This window comes from Melampsora larici-populina (genome assembly GCF_000204055.1).
Source record: "Melampsora larici-populina 98AG31 unplaced genomic scaffold MELLAscaffold_34, whole genome shotgun sequence".
NCBI lineage: Eukaryota > Fungi > Basidiomycota > Pucciniomycetes > Pucciniales > Melampsoraceae > Melampsora > Melampsora laricis-populina.
The window spans coordinates 101256-119920 of record NW_006768798.1 but is presented as its reverse complement, the minus strand read 5'-3'; the positions used below and the strand labels follow the sequence as shown (position 1 = coordinate 119920).

Sequence of the window (18665 nt, the reverse complement as noted above, 5' to 3'; positions counted from 1 at the left end):
TTTTTCTTTGTATTAACCAAATTGCAAAAAAGAGACAAAATTAAAACACCAAAAACAATTTACCAACTTCAATTACTTTTCACCCTTTTCAATCCCTTAAACCAACAAAACAAAACAAAAACAAAAGAGAAGAAAACATTTCCAAAAAAAAAATCGTCAAAATGAAAAAATAATCAATTAAATCAATCAATTCAAACCCCTAAGTTTTAGTTTCCACTAAAAGATCAAAACTATTAGTACCACAACGAGGAGCCTGACCCATGACAATACTAGCAGAAGGTGACATTAAATCATCAAAATCACCAAAGATTGTAGCATCTGTTAAGAAAGTAGTAGTGGTTTCATATGAAGCTTTAAGGAAAGGTGACACATGATTTGCTAAACCTGGTCGATTAAATGCTTTATAACCTCCTTCTGATGTCTAACAATTCAAAAAAAAAGAGAAAAAAAAGTTCATTTCATCAGTTAATCCAATCAAGAAGTCCAAAAAACTGATTCTGCTTTCTTGTGGGTGGTAACAAAAAGCTTACCATATAATCTGCAATCACAGTTAAATGTCTATAATCAACCCCGATTCCATAAACTCCAAAAACACCACTCATTTCTCTAATAATAGCAGCTCTAGCAGCTTCAACCCCATAAGTCCTCAAGATCGCTGAAATATCATTAGAATATAGTTGATTCATCTCAATGATTTCATAACCAAAACTCCAAGCTGCTTTTAGATTGGCTCCTTCGGTGACACAATATTGACTTTTATCTTGATGTGGTTTATCTGATTGAGCCGATAACGCTCTACCGATTCCGGGTATTTCTTGAATTACTGCTGATTGACAACATTTCTCTATGATACCTATTAAAAGTAATTTATGTGAAGTTGATGAAAACTACGAAAAAAAAAAAATCAGATATACAAATCGTTAGTTTTCTTCACTTCTTTAAATATACATGTGTAAATATCATTATGACTTACATTCATAGTAAATTCACAACTATTACCCTTCTCTTCATCAAATTCAATCGTAGTAACATAAGACGAATCACTTTCAACTTCTTCTTTTAATTTCAAAAACACATTAGCTCTTCTCTCTTTGATTTCTTGTTCTTTTTCTTCATCTGAATCTGCCATACTATCAGTTTCATCATCACTTTCTCCATCTTCTAAATCTGTAATCTCTCTTAATCTTTTATCATTCAATCCTCCTACTCCATTCTCACTACCATCTGATGAATCTTGATCATAATCTACTTCATGTTTTTGTCTAGCTCGTCTTTGATCATCTGCATCTCCATCTTCGATATCTGCTTCATCTACTCTTCTAACCGGAACATCTTCATTCACATCTTCTCCATCTCCATCTTCACCCGTCGTACCAGTTCGAGCAGCAATACTCTTTCCTTTTCCAATCGTTGCAAATTGATTCTTGATATCCAAAGCTCGTGTCTTGAATTCAGCCTTGATTCGACGTTCTAACAAAGGAATAAAAGCCCTTACAACAGACTTGAAGACAGCCTCTACTGTAATACTATATTCAGCACAATATTCATCAGATGGATAAAATTGTAATTTGACAGTATAAGATTTAAATCGTTCTCCATTTTGAGTTTTACTAGTTAAAGTTTCCTTTACGATCACTTCATCAACGACTTGTGATAAAGTCACTCTAGTAGTCCTTTTCAAAAACTTTGCAAATTCTTCTGCCGTCACTTCAGCTTTAATCGGAAACTTCATCGTGGGTGTTTTAATCTTAGTCGAAGCTGTCATCACAATCTCTCGAAGTCTAGGAATCCCAAGTGTCACATTCGCAGCACCATGTCCAGCAAAATGAAATGTATTTAATGTCATTTGAGTCGATGGTTCACCAACACCTTGTGAAGCTAATAAACCAACGGCTTCACCTGGATCTACAATCCCTTTCATAAATCTGATTTGCATTAAAGATCTAAAGAAATCAGTTGGAATCAATTCATTCGAATTCACATATGCTGGCCAATCTGCTCGATACTTCTTCTTCACTCTTAATAATCTCTTAGGGTTTTCTACTTTATATTTGTTAACAGCTTCAGTGAATTTTTCAGATGTACTACCGAAATAAAGTGTTGGACTATAAATCGACATCGTAGGTAATGGTAATGATTGATTTGTTCCTGATTTCTTAGCTTTTATAATACTATCTGCATGATTGGTTGCTGTTTCTCCATCTAATCTACCCAAGATTTCAGTTGGTTGATATCTTTCAATAAGTGAAGCTCGATTCAAAAGTGAAAATTCGAATTGATAAAGATGTTTTTGTTTAGTCACATCAAGTGAATCATCACCATAATGGAATTGAATCACCGAAGAATCACTATTCCGAACCGTATGATCATAATGAACTCGGATGCCTTCTAAATGTTTAATCAAACATCTTTGAAGATAACCAGATCGACTAGTCTTCACAGCTGTATCAATCAAACCTTCACGTCCAGCCATACAATGGAAATAATATTCTTGTGGTCGGATTCCAGTGAGAAAGCGTTGAGCGACAAATCCACCAGCACGTGGTGCCGTTTCGAATGCTTTGAACGAAGGTAACGTTTTCCCACTAACCATCACAGGTACTCGACGACCTTCTAAAGCTTGTTGACCGAGCAAGCATGAGATTTGAGATGCATTCACTGTCGTTCCTTTCGCTCCTGAACCTGTCATCATCTGCATGTTATTCCATGGAAACGGTTTATAAAGTCCAGCAGGTAAACATTGATTATCGATCTTAGTTTTCAATTCTGAAGTTTCAACATTATAAGAGTTATCTAAAGCTGCCATCTTCATATCATCCCGAAGCACTTCTTCTAATCTAGCTTGAAGATCTTTCTTGCCTTGAGGTGTACTGACTTCTTCTTCTGAAAGACCTACCATTGAAAGAGTAGCTCGTCTACCTCTTACAGACGTTTCATTAAGTAATCTCGATCGGATAGCATTACCATGACCCGTTAAGAAAAGATCATCCATCCGACAAGTAAAAGCTCGATGTTGTAAATATTTAGTAAACAATCTACTAAAGATACTTAAAAGTCTACCAGCCACTTCAGCACCATATAAATCATGAACAGAATGAACTAATCCATAAGGAGATGCACCGATTTGTGATTTATCAATCACACCTGAGATCATATAACCTGCATCAAACTGTACTGTATCTTCAGAACTATGAATTCCCCAATTTTTACCTGAAACCTTGGCACTAGACGTTAAATAAAGACCAGCAGCATTGGTAGGTGTGATATTCTTTAAGATTGTTGAAATGATTTGTTTACCTGTCCAAAGTGGACGTGGTTTCCATATAGCAGGTGATACTGTTAAGACTTGACCACCTCCAGTATACTCATTCTCAGGTCGTAAAGCTCCATAAATAATTTGATAATAATCTTCTCGACTAAAGAACGTATCTTTGTTGGTCATCCAAACACCCGAAACTACGTGATCTTGAATCAATCCACGAAGTGGATTTCCAGAAGTCGGTACAAGATATTGATTATCGTTATTTGCAATCGTTCGAGCTTCACTTTGAGCAATTAGATTTTGTGGAAAATGCATATTCATTTCTAGAAAAAAAAGGATCAATTACATAAAATCGTCAATAAATAAAGGTTTGAATCAAAACAAGAAGAAAAAACAAACAAACAGTACGTACCATCACCATCAAAATCTGCATTATAAGAATTACAATTTGCATAATGCATTCGAATAGTTTTTTCACCTTTTAAGATTCTTGCACGATGACACATCATACTAGGTTTATGTAAAGTAGGTTGACGATTCAAAATCAAAATATCCCCATCATCTAAATGCCGATGAACTCTTTTACCAATCATAGGAGTTCGAGTCGGAGGTAATCCAATATCAGGTCTTGGATTCTTATTTGATCGATCTGCATTACTTGAGGTTTGTAATAAAGTATTGGCTAATGCTTTTCGACTTTCTCCATCCATTCGATCTAATGCCACCATCGTACCATCATCATCTTCAACAAATACCGCCCCTGGATGAACATGTGGCCCATTACAAACCAACTTATGCATCTTGTCAAAGTTATGGGCTGTTACGAATTCAGGAAACGTTAGTTTCTTAGCAAACACAGGTGGAACACCAATCTCATTGGTCTCAATGTTAATATCAGGTGAAATAACAGATCGTGCGGCATAGTTAACTCGTTTTCCCTATGGTCATTCAAATCGGATTCGTAAGATTACGAGATATAAGATGATAAGATTAAAGAAATCAAAAAAGATACATGACTAACCATCATATTCATCCTAAACAATCCTTCTTTCTTCTCCAAGATTTGTTTAACACCTTGAGGAGGTAATTTTCCTTTAGCCATCACCGTTGGATTTCGATTACTATCCAGTAAACTATTAACAGCGATTTGCATTCCGATACAACCTTCTAAGATTTGACTATAAAGTTTTTTTTGTTGTTCTTTTTGAACGATCAATAAAGCTTGTGCAAGTGCACCGTTGGGTGGTTTTTCACTTACAGCTGCTAATTTTTCATTCAAATCTCGTATCTTGACTGTTTGCATTAAAATCGCTCCTAAAAGTAAATTTTGAGGTGCTTCTAAAGTTTGACCTCCCATCACAGCAGCAGGACGAAACTTGGTAGGAGGCACAGCGATCACATCAAGAAAGAACATATCTGCAGTTGCTGAACTATTGGATTGATTTTCCTTTTGCATAGCTGGTCCATGTGTATCGTAAAGAAGATCACAGATTTCAGATTCGTTTTGAAACAATAACCTTAGATGAGCTCTGGCTTCTTCTGCCAAGATCATTCGTTCGACTTGTTTTTTCTTCGTACCTGACGCCGTATCGTTGGGGGTATCGAGATCCATAGCTCCTTCGTCTTCACCTTCATCTGAATCATCGATAGCTGGTCTACTTCGCTCTGTTCGAACAGATCTAAGAGATCTAAGATTACTAGCATTGGCCCATGCTGAACCACCACTACTAGCATCACTATCTTCATCATCATCACTATTATCATCAGATGAATTATTTGAAGAGATTCGAGGTCGTTTATGAGGATTGGAATGAGATTCCTTAGGATCTTGAACCTGATTTGAGTTTCTTCTAGCTAAAGCTAAGACGTCAGGACGATGTAATTCCATAGCTCTATGAATATCAGCTTGTTTAGAAGCCAATGAGAATTCCATGATTTTAGTATGACCATCTTTCCGCATTCTACAAGCATAAGCTCGACATCTTTCACACCTTTTCTTGGGTAAAAGTTTAATTAATTCAGATATGATTTTCTTTCTTTTATCAAAACACATTCCAATCTTATAATTATCTTTTGATGTTTTTGATTCTTTTCTAATTTGTTTTTCAATACATTCTTCTACAAACTTTTTCAAGGTAGCTTTATAATATGGTAAATCGAATTCTTTATCTTCTTCTTCTTCTTCTTGTGATAATCCTTCTTCTGTTTCATCTATTCCTCTTTTACCTGCTTTAACATTTGAAAGTTTAATAGTTGGAAAATCATCTACTGCATCTGATTCTAAAAGAAGTCCATGATTCAAAAGTTTAAGTTTTGCAGCATAACGAACAATCTGAATTGAATAATTTAACAAAAAAACAAAAACAAACATCAAGTCAGTCTTTAAAATCAACTTCTCGGTTTCCATCAAACACACTTAAATCAATTTTCACTTACGATGATTTCAGAAGCCAAGAAATGATGACAATGAAAACAAGTACCACGTAAAAGATGAAAAGCATGAGTCATAAACAATGGATGAAAGACGGGCACATTAAGTTCGATATGACCAAAATGACCAGGACATTGAGTATTAGATAATCTACAAGTACGACAAATGTCTCGAGTTTGAAATGGACCTAATCTAGGATCATAAAGTCCTGATTGAGTTGGAGCTCCAGTGTTGTCTAGTAAAGATGGATTTGTGATTTGAAGTACTGAGATGGATCGGATGTCTGAACTTAAGAGTGGAGCAAATGAAGCTGAAGTGATTTTACTGAGGTATGGTTGAGCTATATCCATGGTTTTGATTGAAACAATAGATCTGCTTCACAATATGCTAGAGATATTATCTTGATGGATTAGTTTCAGATTTGTTGGGTATCCTTTGAGCTGTTCTTCATTCAAGTAAGAGTGATATAAACCTAAAGATTGATGCTGTTCTTGAGAGTTGAATGAGTTTTTCTTGAGAAAGAAGCTGGAGTGAAGCTGCTGATATTTTTGGTCGTCACACCCAATTTTTGAGATCCCACTTCAAAAAAAATTTAACTCGTGACTTTCGATCGACCTGTAACAAAGCTGTATTGCACAGTCGACTGCGGGGAGCCATGTCATGAGAAGTGATAGATCTGTGAAATTGATATGCTGGAGAACATTCAAGTTTTTGTTGAGTTGATGTTTGATTGAAAGTTGAAGATTAGTTGAATGACGATACCAAACCAAAGAATACCACTAAGAAGCCTAACAAACTCATTCAAATCAAATCAAATCAAACCATACAAACTAACACCAAACTTCATCATCTCAAGAAACATCACAACTCAACCCGACAAAAACAAAAACAAATTTAAATCCATCATGTCCGATCCATCAAATCAAATCAACACACAACTAGAAGAATTATCATTAAAAGTTAAATCTCAAGGAGAACTGATCAGAACACTAAAATCGAAACCAACCACCGAAAAAAACCCAACAGAGATATCAGAACAAGTCGAGATTTTAAAACAATACAAAACAACCTTAGAAGACTTTAAAAAATCAAATGGATTAGACCTCACAACAACAACAAACCAAAACCCATCAAAACCAACCACCAAATCGAAATCAAAGTCAAAAACTGCTGAACCAAAATTTCAATTAAAAGTACCAAAAGGAACCAAAGATCATCATCCAAAAGACATGATCTTACGAGAAAAGATTTTTCAAACAATTACCAAAGTATTCAAATTACACGGTGCAATCACAATTGATACACCTGTTTTTGAATTAAAAGAAATCTTATCTGGTAAATATGGTGAAGATTCTAAATTGATTTATGATTTACAAGATCAAGGTGGTGAATTATGTTCATTAAGATATGATCTTACTGTAAGTTTTTCTTTAACCAAAAAAATAATCCATAATCCTTTTCTTACGAAATCTCGATTGATTTTTGATTTCTTTTTGGGTTAAAATAGGTTCCATTTGCTAGATTTTTGGCTATGAATGCTAAAGAATTCAATACGATCAAACGGTATCATATTGCAAAAGTTTACAGAAGAGATCAACCTGCAATGACCAAAGGAAGAATGAGAGAATTTTATCAATGTGTAAGGATTTTCAAATCAATCTCTTATTGGATTGTAAGTGTTTATAATCAACTAATATGATTTTGATGTAAATTTTAGGATTTCGATTTTGCTGGTACAACAGATCCAATGGTAGCAGATGCAGAAGTTTTAACGATTGCTTGTGAAGTTTTACAAGAATTAGAAGTAGGAGAGTTTACAATCAAGGTATATTTCCTTCTTAACTAGATTAAACTCTGGCCTTCATCTCATCCTCTGATCCAGCTTTTTCTTTTCTTTTCTGAGATTTTAGGTTAATCATAGGAAAATCTTAGATGGAATCTTTTCACTTTGTGGTGTTCCTGATGATAAATTTCGTTCGATTTCATCTGCAGTTGATAAACTTGACAAGGTACGTCGAACTGAACAGACCAAGATAATCATAAGACATATAATCCGAATTAACTCAAGTGTCGTTTGGTGTTTCTACATCTTTATTTTTGAGGTAGATGTCATGGTTAGATGTCAAAAAAGAAATGACAGAAGAAAAAGGTTTAGACCCAGTAATTGCCGATCAGATAGGAGAATACGTCAAACTCAAAGGTACATCTCTCTCTCTTTTTCCTTCCAAAATCAGTTTGATCATTCAGAAACTGAACGAAAATTTCGTATTATTTAAATTAGGATCTGAGGAATTATTACAAAAGTTATCAGAAGATTCGAAATTTATGAATAATAAATCAGCAAAAGAAGGATTAAATGAAATGATTCTTTTATTCAAGTACATTAATGTATTCGGTATCACACCCAAGGTTTGTTCAATTTTTTTTTCGAAAAAAGATTTATGCTGAAAAATATCACACAAGGCGAAAAACTTATATGATCAAATCTTTTTGTTTCTTTCTGGATTTCAAGATTTCTTTTGATTTAAGTTTAGCTAGAGGACTTGATTATTATACAGGAGTGATTTACGAAGCAGTAGTAGAAGGATCAGCTCCACCTGTACCATTACCTGCTCAAGTTCAATCAGATCCATCGAATCAATCCAACTCCAAATCGATTTCCAAAAAACCATCAGAAGAAGAAGAAATTGATGAAACCACTATTGGAGTAGGATCGATTGCAGCAGGAGGTAGATATGATAATTTAGTTGGAATGTTTTCATCGGGTAAAGATCAAATTCCGTGTGTTGGAATCTCATTTGGAGTAGAAAGGATCTTTACGATTTTAAAATCAAAACAAGAAAACGAATTAAAGAGTAAAGAAGTAGATGTTTTTGTTATGAGTGTTGGTGATGGATTGTTATTAGAAAGAATGAAGGTTTGTAAAGAATTATGGGATGTTGGAATTAGTGTAAGTTTCACATCAATTAAATTAAAGTGTGTTTTTTTTTTGTTTGAAAAAACTGATGAGATTTTTTTGTTTTGAAAAAAAAAGGCTGAATTTATGTATAAAGTTAAACCAAAACCATCTAAACAATTTGAAACGGTAGAAAAAGATTTCATAAGGTTTGCCATCATCTTAGGACCTGACGAAATTAAATTAAATCAATTAAGGATTAAAGAACAATTAGGTAAAGATCAAAATATCGAATCTAAAGATAAAGATGGAATTTTGATCAATCGAAATGAAATGATTAATTGGTTATTAGAAAGATTAAAAAAATAAATCAATTTAATTAGAAAAAATTAGAGATTGTAAAGGAATTGAAATTGAAAATTATTGGAAAATCGGTTTCTGAAAATTATCTTGTCACAAAAAAATAAAGCATGAGAGGGACTGAAGAAATTCAAAAAGTGGTAAAGAGATATATTGATTTTGATCAAATAGAGATGAGATGATCAAAAAAGTCATAAAGAACTTAAAATAATCACATGTAAGACTTCATCTAATTTGAACTTATTGTTACATGTCAGCTTCAAGTGCTCTTGAGCTCAACCAAGATTGATTTTTGATTGATTTTAGTAATGTTTCCCACAATCCATTTGTTGTTGTTCATATGAGAAAACTGTGTACAACATGCTGATAGAGAGCCTTAAGTTGAGAGAAGAGCTCCAGAACTCCTACCACCAAGCATGTATCATAAGGCTTGTCCCAATCCACTTCTACTGGTCTGGGCACGAGACTTGGTTGGGGGCCGTTGAGTAACCAAACCATGGCTATGGTCTTCCTAAGAACCCTCTTTATGATCAAGTTATCAAGTTTCAACATTGCTCAATTTGACTATGTAATGGTACAGACTTCTAGAAATAACCTTACACTATTGTCAACACCGACAATTGAACAAAGTCGATACAGGCATGTTTTTACTAAAAAAATGGTGTTTGCATTTCTCAATGTAAGGTACTAATGATACAAAAATAACGCATGATAACTTCAAATGAGAAAAGATAGGCTAAAAAAATACTGGTAAAAGAGAGAATAAGTTTTAAATGAAACAACAAAGATCAAAACAAGGAACGTGTGTTTAAGAAATGATGATGACAATACAAAAAATCTTTGAGAATCAACGGTTTGATGAAAAAATAATAAGTTCTTGTTTCTTCTTTTATACTTCAACTTGAAGATCATCAGATGAAGCATCAGAATCAGTCACAATTTCGTAATCTTCATCGTTGTGATCAATCGGGTTTGAAAAGGATTGCCCTGACCATCCACTTTCAAAATCAGTATCAGAAACAGCAGATGATCGTGATTCTAAAGTTTGATCAGATACATCTTGAGCTGGATTGTTTTGGAGTTGATGCAATGATGATTCAAGTGATTCGACTCTAGGTCGAATCTCATCATTTGAAAACTCTTGATGAATAGATCCTGAGACCAATGAACCATTAGCTGTAAAGTGTGGTAAGTGGAAACTGGCGGATGCCGATAATGAGGAATGTGCGGAATCAGCAGTAAGTTGATCTCCCATTAACACGTTCAAACGTAACCAAAGTCGATCTCCGAATTTGCTTCCAGTGGGATCCATCAACCGCCAAAATTGAGCATAGTCCCCAGATTCCTCAGGAGCCGTCGTGTCAATTGATACTTCGACTACCTCGTTCGGTAAGGCGCTTGGGACGGGAAATGCTGATACATGTCCGTTGACAAATCCGCCGGTGAAGACTATCTGAGTCCCCTCGGGCCACGCGATCGAACCGCTGTTGTGGACCAACCAAATTTTGGTGAAGCGAGAGCCAGCAGAAACCGTCGTACCGTCCGAAAGGTTCACATCCGACACATAACGTGCCATTAATTCCTGATCAGCTAAAAATCGGTCAGATTGTGTATCGTCGGGTGAAGCGGTAGGGGCCATAGTGAGTGCCTCTGTAGGTTGATCTGATGCAGAATCGTGGCTTGAGGAAGTATCGGAATTGTTCGAAACCTCTTCCGCACGTATGGCTACCGCATAGTCAGAACGCTCGATGGGCTCAAGCTGCGATATTCCAGCTTTCTCTGTTGAGACGATCGGTGTTGTAAGTGTACTTTTCGGCTCCTCGACCACGGCATACCCGGTACAAATGACAGGAGCATCCTCGTATTCGGCGACTCCGCTAGAAGCGAACGGAGCCTCTTCACAGATGGCGATTCCACTTGAAGCGAACGGAGCATCCTCGCATATAGCAATTCCACTAGAAGCAAACGGAGTCTCCTCGTAGGTAGCAATTCCAGTATGAGGGAAAGGAACCTCTTGGGCCACAGCATGACCAGTGCGAGCAAAAGAAGTCTCGGACGAGGTATTTGGAGCTAAACGAGAATTGAGTTTCCAAGTTCGAGAATCTCGGATCTTGAGTAAGACATGATCGGGATCGTGTTTTGGAATAGGATGCGATTCACAAGCGCTGCACAAGTCGTAATCGTCACAAGAAGGATGTGTGCATTTGTACCTTATGCCGATGACTGGCTCGTCACAACCATCGCACATCACACCACGATGACGAACGTGATGATGTGGGAGCAACGTAATGACTTCGGGCTTAGAAATTGCTAATAGTTGATGGAAAGGGTGATGGGCCTGTACGCCTTGCACGCAAGCATCACACTAAGACATTGAAGGAAAAACGTTGAAAGAAAAACAGGATGGTCAGTTGAAGTGGTGAAATAAGAAACTGCGATTGCAACTCACGCAATCCCAATCGATACATTCTAAACATTTGTGGCGAACTCCAAATATCATTTTGTCGCACAAATCACACTTGGACGGGTGTTTGATCATGGCCTGCACAGCGGTCTTATCGTCCTTCTTTTGCTTGATAGACGTATCATCAAAACTTTGATCCGGGCCAATGATGGTTGTATCGCCTTGTGGCTTCGATGCAGACATATTGATGATAGTGAAGACGTGGTCGGGCGGATGAATTTGGTCGCGCGAAGGGTAACAGTCGGTACACTACAACGTCAAGGTACTCAGTAATTCAGTCTGATCGATATTTGATACAGTTCAGACTCACTAAATCAAAGTCCGGGCACTCAGAGTGGGTACATTTAGCTCTAACGTCGTCAATAGTTTTTGCACATTGGTCACACTGAATAATGAGTGTGGCTGGTGCCAGTCGGGCTGAGACAACGATCGGATTTATGTCACTCAGGAAGGATGGCATGGCACGAGTCTTGTTCTTGTGGGCATAATCCATGGGAGACGCGTAGAATACAAATTGGTGCATGGCTGCGTGGAAATCAGATCGGGTAGGATAACACTTGGGACACTAAATGACCAGAAGATGGGTTAGACGATGGTGTGTCAGGTGCTGATTGAACTGGACTTACGAGGTCAAAATCTGGACAAGCAGATGCAGTGCATTTTGCTCTTACACCTCTGATCGTCAAACCACATCGGTCACATCGAACGCCAGAATGCACAGCGAGATGGCCCAAGGATCGAGGGCCGAGTAGGGTGTCAGTCGTAGGAAGTGATGAAACCTTCGCGGGTTGTATGTTTGGCTTGCCAAGCTTTTCAAACGTAGAGGTTCTCAATTGAGCAATCGAGTCGGGCGTAGCGGCAGCACAGCGCATCTCGAGATAATCAGCAGTTACCTCCTGGAACTGTTCGAAGCATTTCAAACTGGGAAGATCAAGCTCCCAAGCGTTGGCCAAGTAGTTGCGGGGTAGAACATGGTCAATCGACGGAATAGACTGGGATGGTGGACTGATGAGGCGAGTTGTAGTATCAAGGGTATAGAACCGAACGCCATTGGGAGATAAACTAATCCCATGTAACCTTGAAAGGGTACAAGCAGTCCATGCAGATTGAAAGAATTGGCGCATAGCGAGATCAACACCATAACGTTCTTGTGCCGTATCCACGTGGGGCGAAAATTGCACTAAGAAGACTGGATTGTTCTTAGGATCCTTGGCAATGAAACGTAGAGTAGGATCTGCTGAAAGACCGGGCAGGTTGGATGCAGATGTTGGAACAGGATGAACTTCACATCCAAGGGGGCCAAAAACAGAGTAAAGGACTCGGTTGATGTTTCCAATTGTAACAACTTGAGCTTGTGAATGATCGAGTGGAAGGATCGCAGTGCGATGGAACAAACCATCAGACCATGCCTTATGTTGTAGCACGTTTGCTATCAAGGATGGAGCGTTCTCGGTGACAGATGATTCCAAGTCAAGAGCACCAGGCATGGGGTGTACGATGGGGTTAGCTGGAGATGAGCCTTGGTTGGAAAACCCAGCTGATGATTGATATACCATACGATCGGTTGATGCTTTCATGAGTTGCGAAATGATCTGAGCCTCTCCGCCGGTCAAGCCTTCTGTCATCATCCTGATGTCCACGAGAAGTGATTTGAGTGTGCATACACCATCTTGGGTACTAAGATCACATTGCCACGAGTCGGCGAGATGGTCTCGCGGCAAGACGTGATCGTGATCAAGAACTTCACTACGTTTGGGGAAAATCGTGCCGTTGATTGGTTCCAGCATGTAAAAGCGTATCTTGCTACCACAGATACTCAACCCGTGTAAGATGGAGGTGTCCACGTGAGATGCTAATTCAGAGAATCTATTCCGGATGCGTTCGTCAATCTGTTTACGATTCACTGCCTCAGAAGCGGTTGTAGATGGATAACATTGTATGATGAGGATTGGCTTCATGCTGAGATTCTCTGTGAGGTGATGAACTTCAATGATGGCGCCATCGGAGCGAGCCTGTGCACAAACCGCGTATGCTGGGTTATCGTGAAACGCTTGGGAGATCATCAGATAATACAAGCCAGCAAGTCTGTTGTCCGTATCGCCGCCCATGTGTGAAAGACTAGACTGGACGCTAGGTAAGTAGGGATAACTAGCCATGGAGGCAAAACTGCCTTTGAGTATACCTCGCCTGTAGCTGATGCCAGTATCGGGTGAAATCTTGCTAGAATTCGGAAGCTCAGAAGGGTCAACAGTTTGGTTGGGACTTGGAAGCGCAAAAGGGTCGACAGTCTGGCTAAAAGTTGGTAACGCAAACTGGTCGACAGTCTCGCTGAGACTTGGTGCCGGAACAGGATCAACATGATATTTTGCAGAAGGCACTGGATGAGGTGTTTGGTAACCTCTGTGAGAACCAGCCATTTGGTTGCGAGCCAGTTTCCTACCCGCGCCTTCACCGAGTTTGCGAACCATTTCACGGCGTTGGTCTCGATATAAAGCAGAAGATCGGTGCATACGCTCAGCACAATTCTTGATAGAAGCCAGCCCTGAGTTGCGAATTGAGGGGTCGTTGAGAGGTTGCAAATCTGCCGAACGTAAGGAAGCTGAGGTGAGATGAACCGAAGGATCGCGTCGTAATCTACAGCGCTTGGAAAGAGGGAAACGACTCTTCTGATAGGATTCTGAATGCATACTGCGACCGGCAAGTGATGAGGGGATTGAGTAAGGAGTAGTAGAGTTATCAAGAGCTTGGTTTTTGGAGACAGAAGTGGACTCCTTGAGCCTTGCTAAGAAATTCAAGACTGTTCGACCACGTTCGTCGACTTGAAAAGGATTTGATTCGATAAAAAGGGATTCGATATACTCTTCAAATTCAGTAGCTGATGAGAGTAAGACTGGTGAGTCACAAGTAGGTAACTTGATAGCTAGTTCAAAAGAATCGGCTGGTAATTTGAAAGCGTATTCTATGCGACTGTTTAGACCCTAAACGAAATCAATTGGATTCAGGAACATGAATGAATGAATAGAAGGGAGTGAGGAAAGGCAGTGTAGATAGGTAGAACATACTTTGTAGACTTCTGAGGAAGAAACAAGGCCAGTGTAGCCGTACCTACGACTCTTAATGACCAGTGGTTGTGGATCTTTAGAATCTGATGAAGAAACTAGTGTGAGCCTGAAGACAAAGTGAGTGGGTAACATTCTTAAAGTACGATCCAGTGAGAATAAAGCAAGGATAGAGATGGATGGATGGTCAACCAGGCAAGAGAGTTAATTGACTGAACTGGTAAACAGAACAAAGTGAAGGTAAAGAACGATAAGCCACGCCTCTCCTAATCGGACGAAAATGACCTCATCATCCAATACAGGTTCAAATTCAGGGAAAACACAGCATGAGCCCCGCCGAGCCCCGAAGCTATCCAGAGTCACAAATGTTCCTGTTCCCTGGTTGTAAGTTGTGATATATCATATGGCTGGTTATAATCTCATGATCAATTGACTGTAGTCACTTCTCTTGCTATGGTGACCTGACCTGACCTGTCTCCAATTTTCATGATAGATCAAGTGCACATCCCCACATACAGTTGGCTCCTTCTAAGATCATAGTGGTATAGAGGCTTAAACCTCCAACTGAAGATCTCTCTGCCACAGATTGTGATCACAGGCCTATACCCCAATTTTATTCCTTGAGCTATGAAGTCCTTGGTAAAACTTGAGATTTCCTAGAAATGTTTTTCATCTCAAGGAGACATATGAGGTGAAGATATGTGGTGGAGAGTTGCCCATGGGAACCTTATCTGAAAATCTAATGTAACCACTTGAAGAAAGGTAGACCACTGTGACCAATGCTTCAAAGTCACTTATGTACCATATGTAGGACCTTGAAAACGAGGCTCTCAACATTGATAAAGCCCTGTTTTAGCTTACCAAATCAATAAATGATGGAGAATACATTAAAACATCCTATACAGCAATTTGAACACATCAGCAAGATAAGTGTATAACCTATCCCTTGAAAAAGCCTGTCTCTGAACAGTGAGTAGAAATACATCCTCAAGGGGAGGGAGCAGACCCAACATGAATACCAGAAAAATAAATCAAAAGGAAAATAACAAGAGTCAGGTATTTTTCTGATATAAAATATTTGAATTCACTTTAATTCCTCAATCTCATTCCTTGCTAACACTACCTATTATTCCTCAGAGAATCATATACCAAGCATTCCAACCCAAGAACAAAAAAGCTATACAACCCCATCATAATCAACATAAAATTTGTAGATTAGCCTTGAAGTTTTTTATCTTTCACCCCATCAGTTTCAATTTCAAACATGCAGAATAAATGTGTTGATGGATATAGATATCTTCCAGACTCTTCCAGTATGTTTTTGGCATAGAGCTGTTCTATTCATGAAATCCCGATTTGTACTGGAATTTTCAAAACTGAAAGGAGATTGGAAGTCACATCAAAACACCTCAAATTCAAAACAAAGATTCAGATCAATGTTTTTGCCCATTGAAATGATGAAACCTCAGGTGGTGGGAGCTTGACTTTCAAGTCCAAACCATTCATATGAGTTATCTGAGAGTAATTTAAGGTATAACTCCAAGCTTCAAAAATCCTCTTGAGACCATGAATTGGGATGGGGTACTTGCAGGTGTCTTGGTCATATGAAAGTGATTTAAATAGCTTGATGGAGTTTGACCAATCCATAGTGACTTCAAGTGGGGTTTTCACTTCCAGGTTGAAAATCTTTGGCAAGTCTTTTTCAAAGTCAAATTGTTTCCACTTGGAAAATATCACTTTTAAAAAACTCCATGCACTCTTGACAAGTATTCTGAGTGTATTCTCCTGGACCTCTCTTTGGTACATAGCTTTGACCAGGCCTATGAAGATCACAGTTAGTCTGTACTCTCCCATACTGATTACCCTGATAATTGTTTCAATATTTTTCTTATGAGGATCATAATATAACAAGTCAACTGATTTTTCCTTGGGTCTTGGTCTGGCTAAAGAGATATCAAGATTGTATACTTGCTTGTAGGAGCTCAACATATCTTTAACTAATGAACCAAAGAAAGCATGGACCTCTTGACATATTTCAATTCCCATAGGTGAGTGAAATTGTGCAGATTGAGATAATGACAAACATATTTCATGCCATTTTGAAAATACTATGTATTTATGGACTGGAGAGCCTCTAGAGTATATCAATCCTGAAAATGCAATGTTTTTGATTTGTGATCTTGAGTAAAACCCACCATGGCTATAATTTACATGTGAATCATGGAATTCTTGAATGATTGGATAGTACTTGATTATATTGGATACCCCAATTCTTGTGATGCTTCTGTTTTGATCCCATTTAATCACAAGAGAGTTAATGATGTCAGCTGGGATATTGCTCCGATTGTTATAATTGCTTAATGACCTATACCATGATACAGGGTCATAGCGTCCTGTTTTGGTGTATGAATGCTTCTTCACTTTGAGATGGCAACTCTGGGTTTTCAGATTTGCATCCCTCCAACTCCCAAATTGTAATTTGATGAAACTCCATGCCTCCTGTAGAAGATTATTCAAATACAATTGATCACCTCCTTTCTTAGAGAATATCACAATCAAGGCTAAAAAGCATGCTGTGATCTTTGAGTGGGCAATCTGTATTGCTTGTTCAACCGGCTTGATTATAGAGGTCTCCTGGCCACATCTTGAAATCATATCTTGCTGTAGTCCATTGAACCATGAAGTTGTTTCATAACACAAACTTGGAGAATTGTTCATATAAAATACACCTATGTTGCGTAGCAATGGGAGTGCTTCTCTTGATGAGAGCTTTGAAGGTGCATTTATTCTTGGCTTCTTTATGACAGGGGGGCTAATCAGATCACTTGAAGGACTTTTAGAAGGATGATCCTTGATTCCTATATCCTCTTCCTCAAGTGCTGGGAAACCCTGCATCACATAGTCATTGAATGTTGTGGGAGTGCCCATTCCAAGAAACATAGTGTCTCCTGAATTGTCCATAACTGAGGCCAATACTCTTTCCGTTGAAGAACTTGGGAAATTACTGTCAGCCACATGGGGGGAATACAATGGCAATCCTTCATTCAGGAACCTATCATCTGCTAGTCCATAATCTTCCTTGCTTGATTCTTTCAAATTCTGCATAGGTCCTTCAGCCAATCTAGATGATATCATCCCAAAGTTTTCAATTGGCTTGTGGTTTCCTGCTTTCCATTCCTCTGAGAGATGGAAAGTGTTCACCATTTTTGAAGGGTGGTCATTTGAATTACTGACTGTGCATGATGCAAATGGAACACCATTTGAATGAGTATAAGGAACATTCTCATCATTCTTCAAGTCAAAAAACTCCTGATCTCCCAAAACTTTCTTTCTCTTTTTGTCATGTGTAGTATGACATGTCTCCTTGCACCTTCCATGAGACTGTGAGATTTCTTGCACTATATTGCCATAGTGATTCATGTTTGAGGATGGGACGTTATGTACCACATCATGGCTTTCATGAAAGGTATGTTTCATGGCTTTGAGCAGGCTGGGTCCCCCAGGTGTTGATGAATGAGATTGTGATGATGTTCCAAGAGAATCAGGAGTATCACTCCATTTATCAAGTTCATGATATAATTTTTGTTCTTTGGGTGCCAGATAGGCTTCAGTTCCATAATTGAAAGGAGAGGAACTATAAGTTGGATCTTGTGGATTGATTTCATTTCTAAAACCCAATCCCAAGTTTTGGGGACTTGAAATTGGTACTTCTGTGTGTAAATAACTCCCATGTTCCAATGGTAAGGGCACACATTGATACTTGGTTGATGGGCTTGCTGTTTCCATCCTTGATATTGCAAAGCAAGGGCTTTCTTTTGAACTAAATTGTGAATCCCAATGGCCTATAGCACCCTGAGACAATTGATGGGTGCACTCATTCTGACTGCCATCATGAAATCCAGATAAGTCTTGAATTTCTGGTAAAACAAGATGTTGTAAATTTTCTTCTTCAGGAATGCTATTGTCAAGCCATAGATTTCCTTCTGCAAAGTTTTGTATTATACTTGATGGGCTGGGCTTGGGTTGAAATGCTGAGTATGATGGTAAATCTCTTGTCAGGATGATCACTTGAAAAAGATATTTCCAACACATGATTATAGGTAGTTGGTATATTGTTTTCTTCAGTAGTATTTATGACACTAAATTCTTGAGGCTTGAAGTTCTTAGAAAATTCTTTGGAGCCAATGATTTGG

The 18665-nt window shown here is 38.3% G+C and overlaps 4 protein-coding genes across 4 annotated transcripts; 1 reads left to right on the top strand and 3 right to left on the bottom strand.

Annotated features, from left to right (window-relative positions):
* Positions 1-74: 74 nt before the first annotated feature.
* On the bottom strand, positions 75-6043 carry MELLADRAFT_75289 (uncharacterized protein; the record flags this gene model as incomplete). Its single annotated transcript, XM_007412951.1, has 8 exons — positions 75-421; positions 531-887; positions 974-3585; positions 3675-4200; positions 4284-4897; positions 4938-4941; positions 5097-5594; positions 5699-6043. The coding sequence occupies 8 exons, from the start codon at positions 6041-6043 to the stop codon at positions 200-202; spliced, it is 5178 nt and encodes a 1725-aa protein (XP_007413013.1).
* A 555-nt stretch (positions 6044-6598) lies between these two features.
* On the top strand, positions 6599-8958 carry MELLADRAFT_37940 (uncharacterized protein; the record flags this gene model as incomplete). The annotated part of the gene is made up of 8 exons (XM_007413107.1): positions 6599-7111; positions 7201-7332; positions 7411-7518; positions 7604-7702; positions 7800-7893; positions 7975-8102; positions 8206-8643; positions 8728-8958. 8 exons carry the CDS (start codon positions 6599-6601, stop codon positions 8956-8958), a joined length of 1743 nt encoding a protein of 580 aa, XP_007413169.1.
* Positions 8959-10189: 1231 nt separating this feature from the next.
* On the bottom strand, positions 10190-10516 carry MELLADRAFT_29521 (uncharacterized protein; the record flags this gene model as incomplete). The annotated part of the gene is made up of 1 exon (XM_007412950.1): positions 10190-10516. A coding segment is annotated over one exon (327 nt), but the record flags the coding sequence as incomplete, so codon positions are not given.
* Positions 10517-15900: 5384 nt separating this feature from the next.
* On the bottom strand, positions 15901-18564 carry MELLADRAFT_109049 (uncharacterized protein; the record flags this gene model as incomplete). The annotated part of the gene is made up of 1 exon (XM_007412949.1): positions 15901-18564. The coding sequence occupies one exon, from the start codon at positions 18562-18564 to the stop codon at positions 15901-15903; it is 2664 nt and encodes an 887-aa protein (XP_007413011.1).
* Positions 18565-18665: the final 101 nt, after the last annotated feature.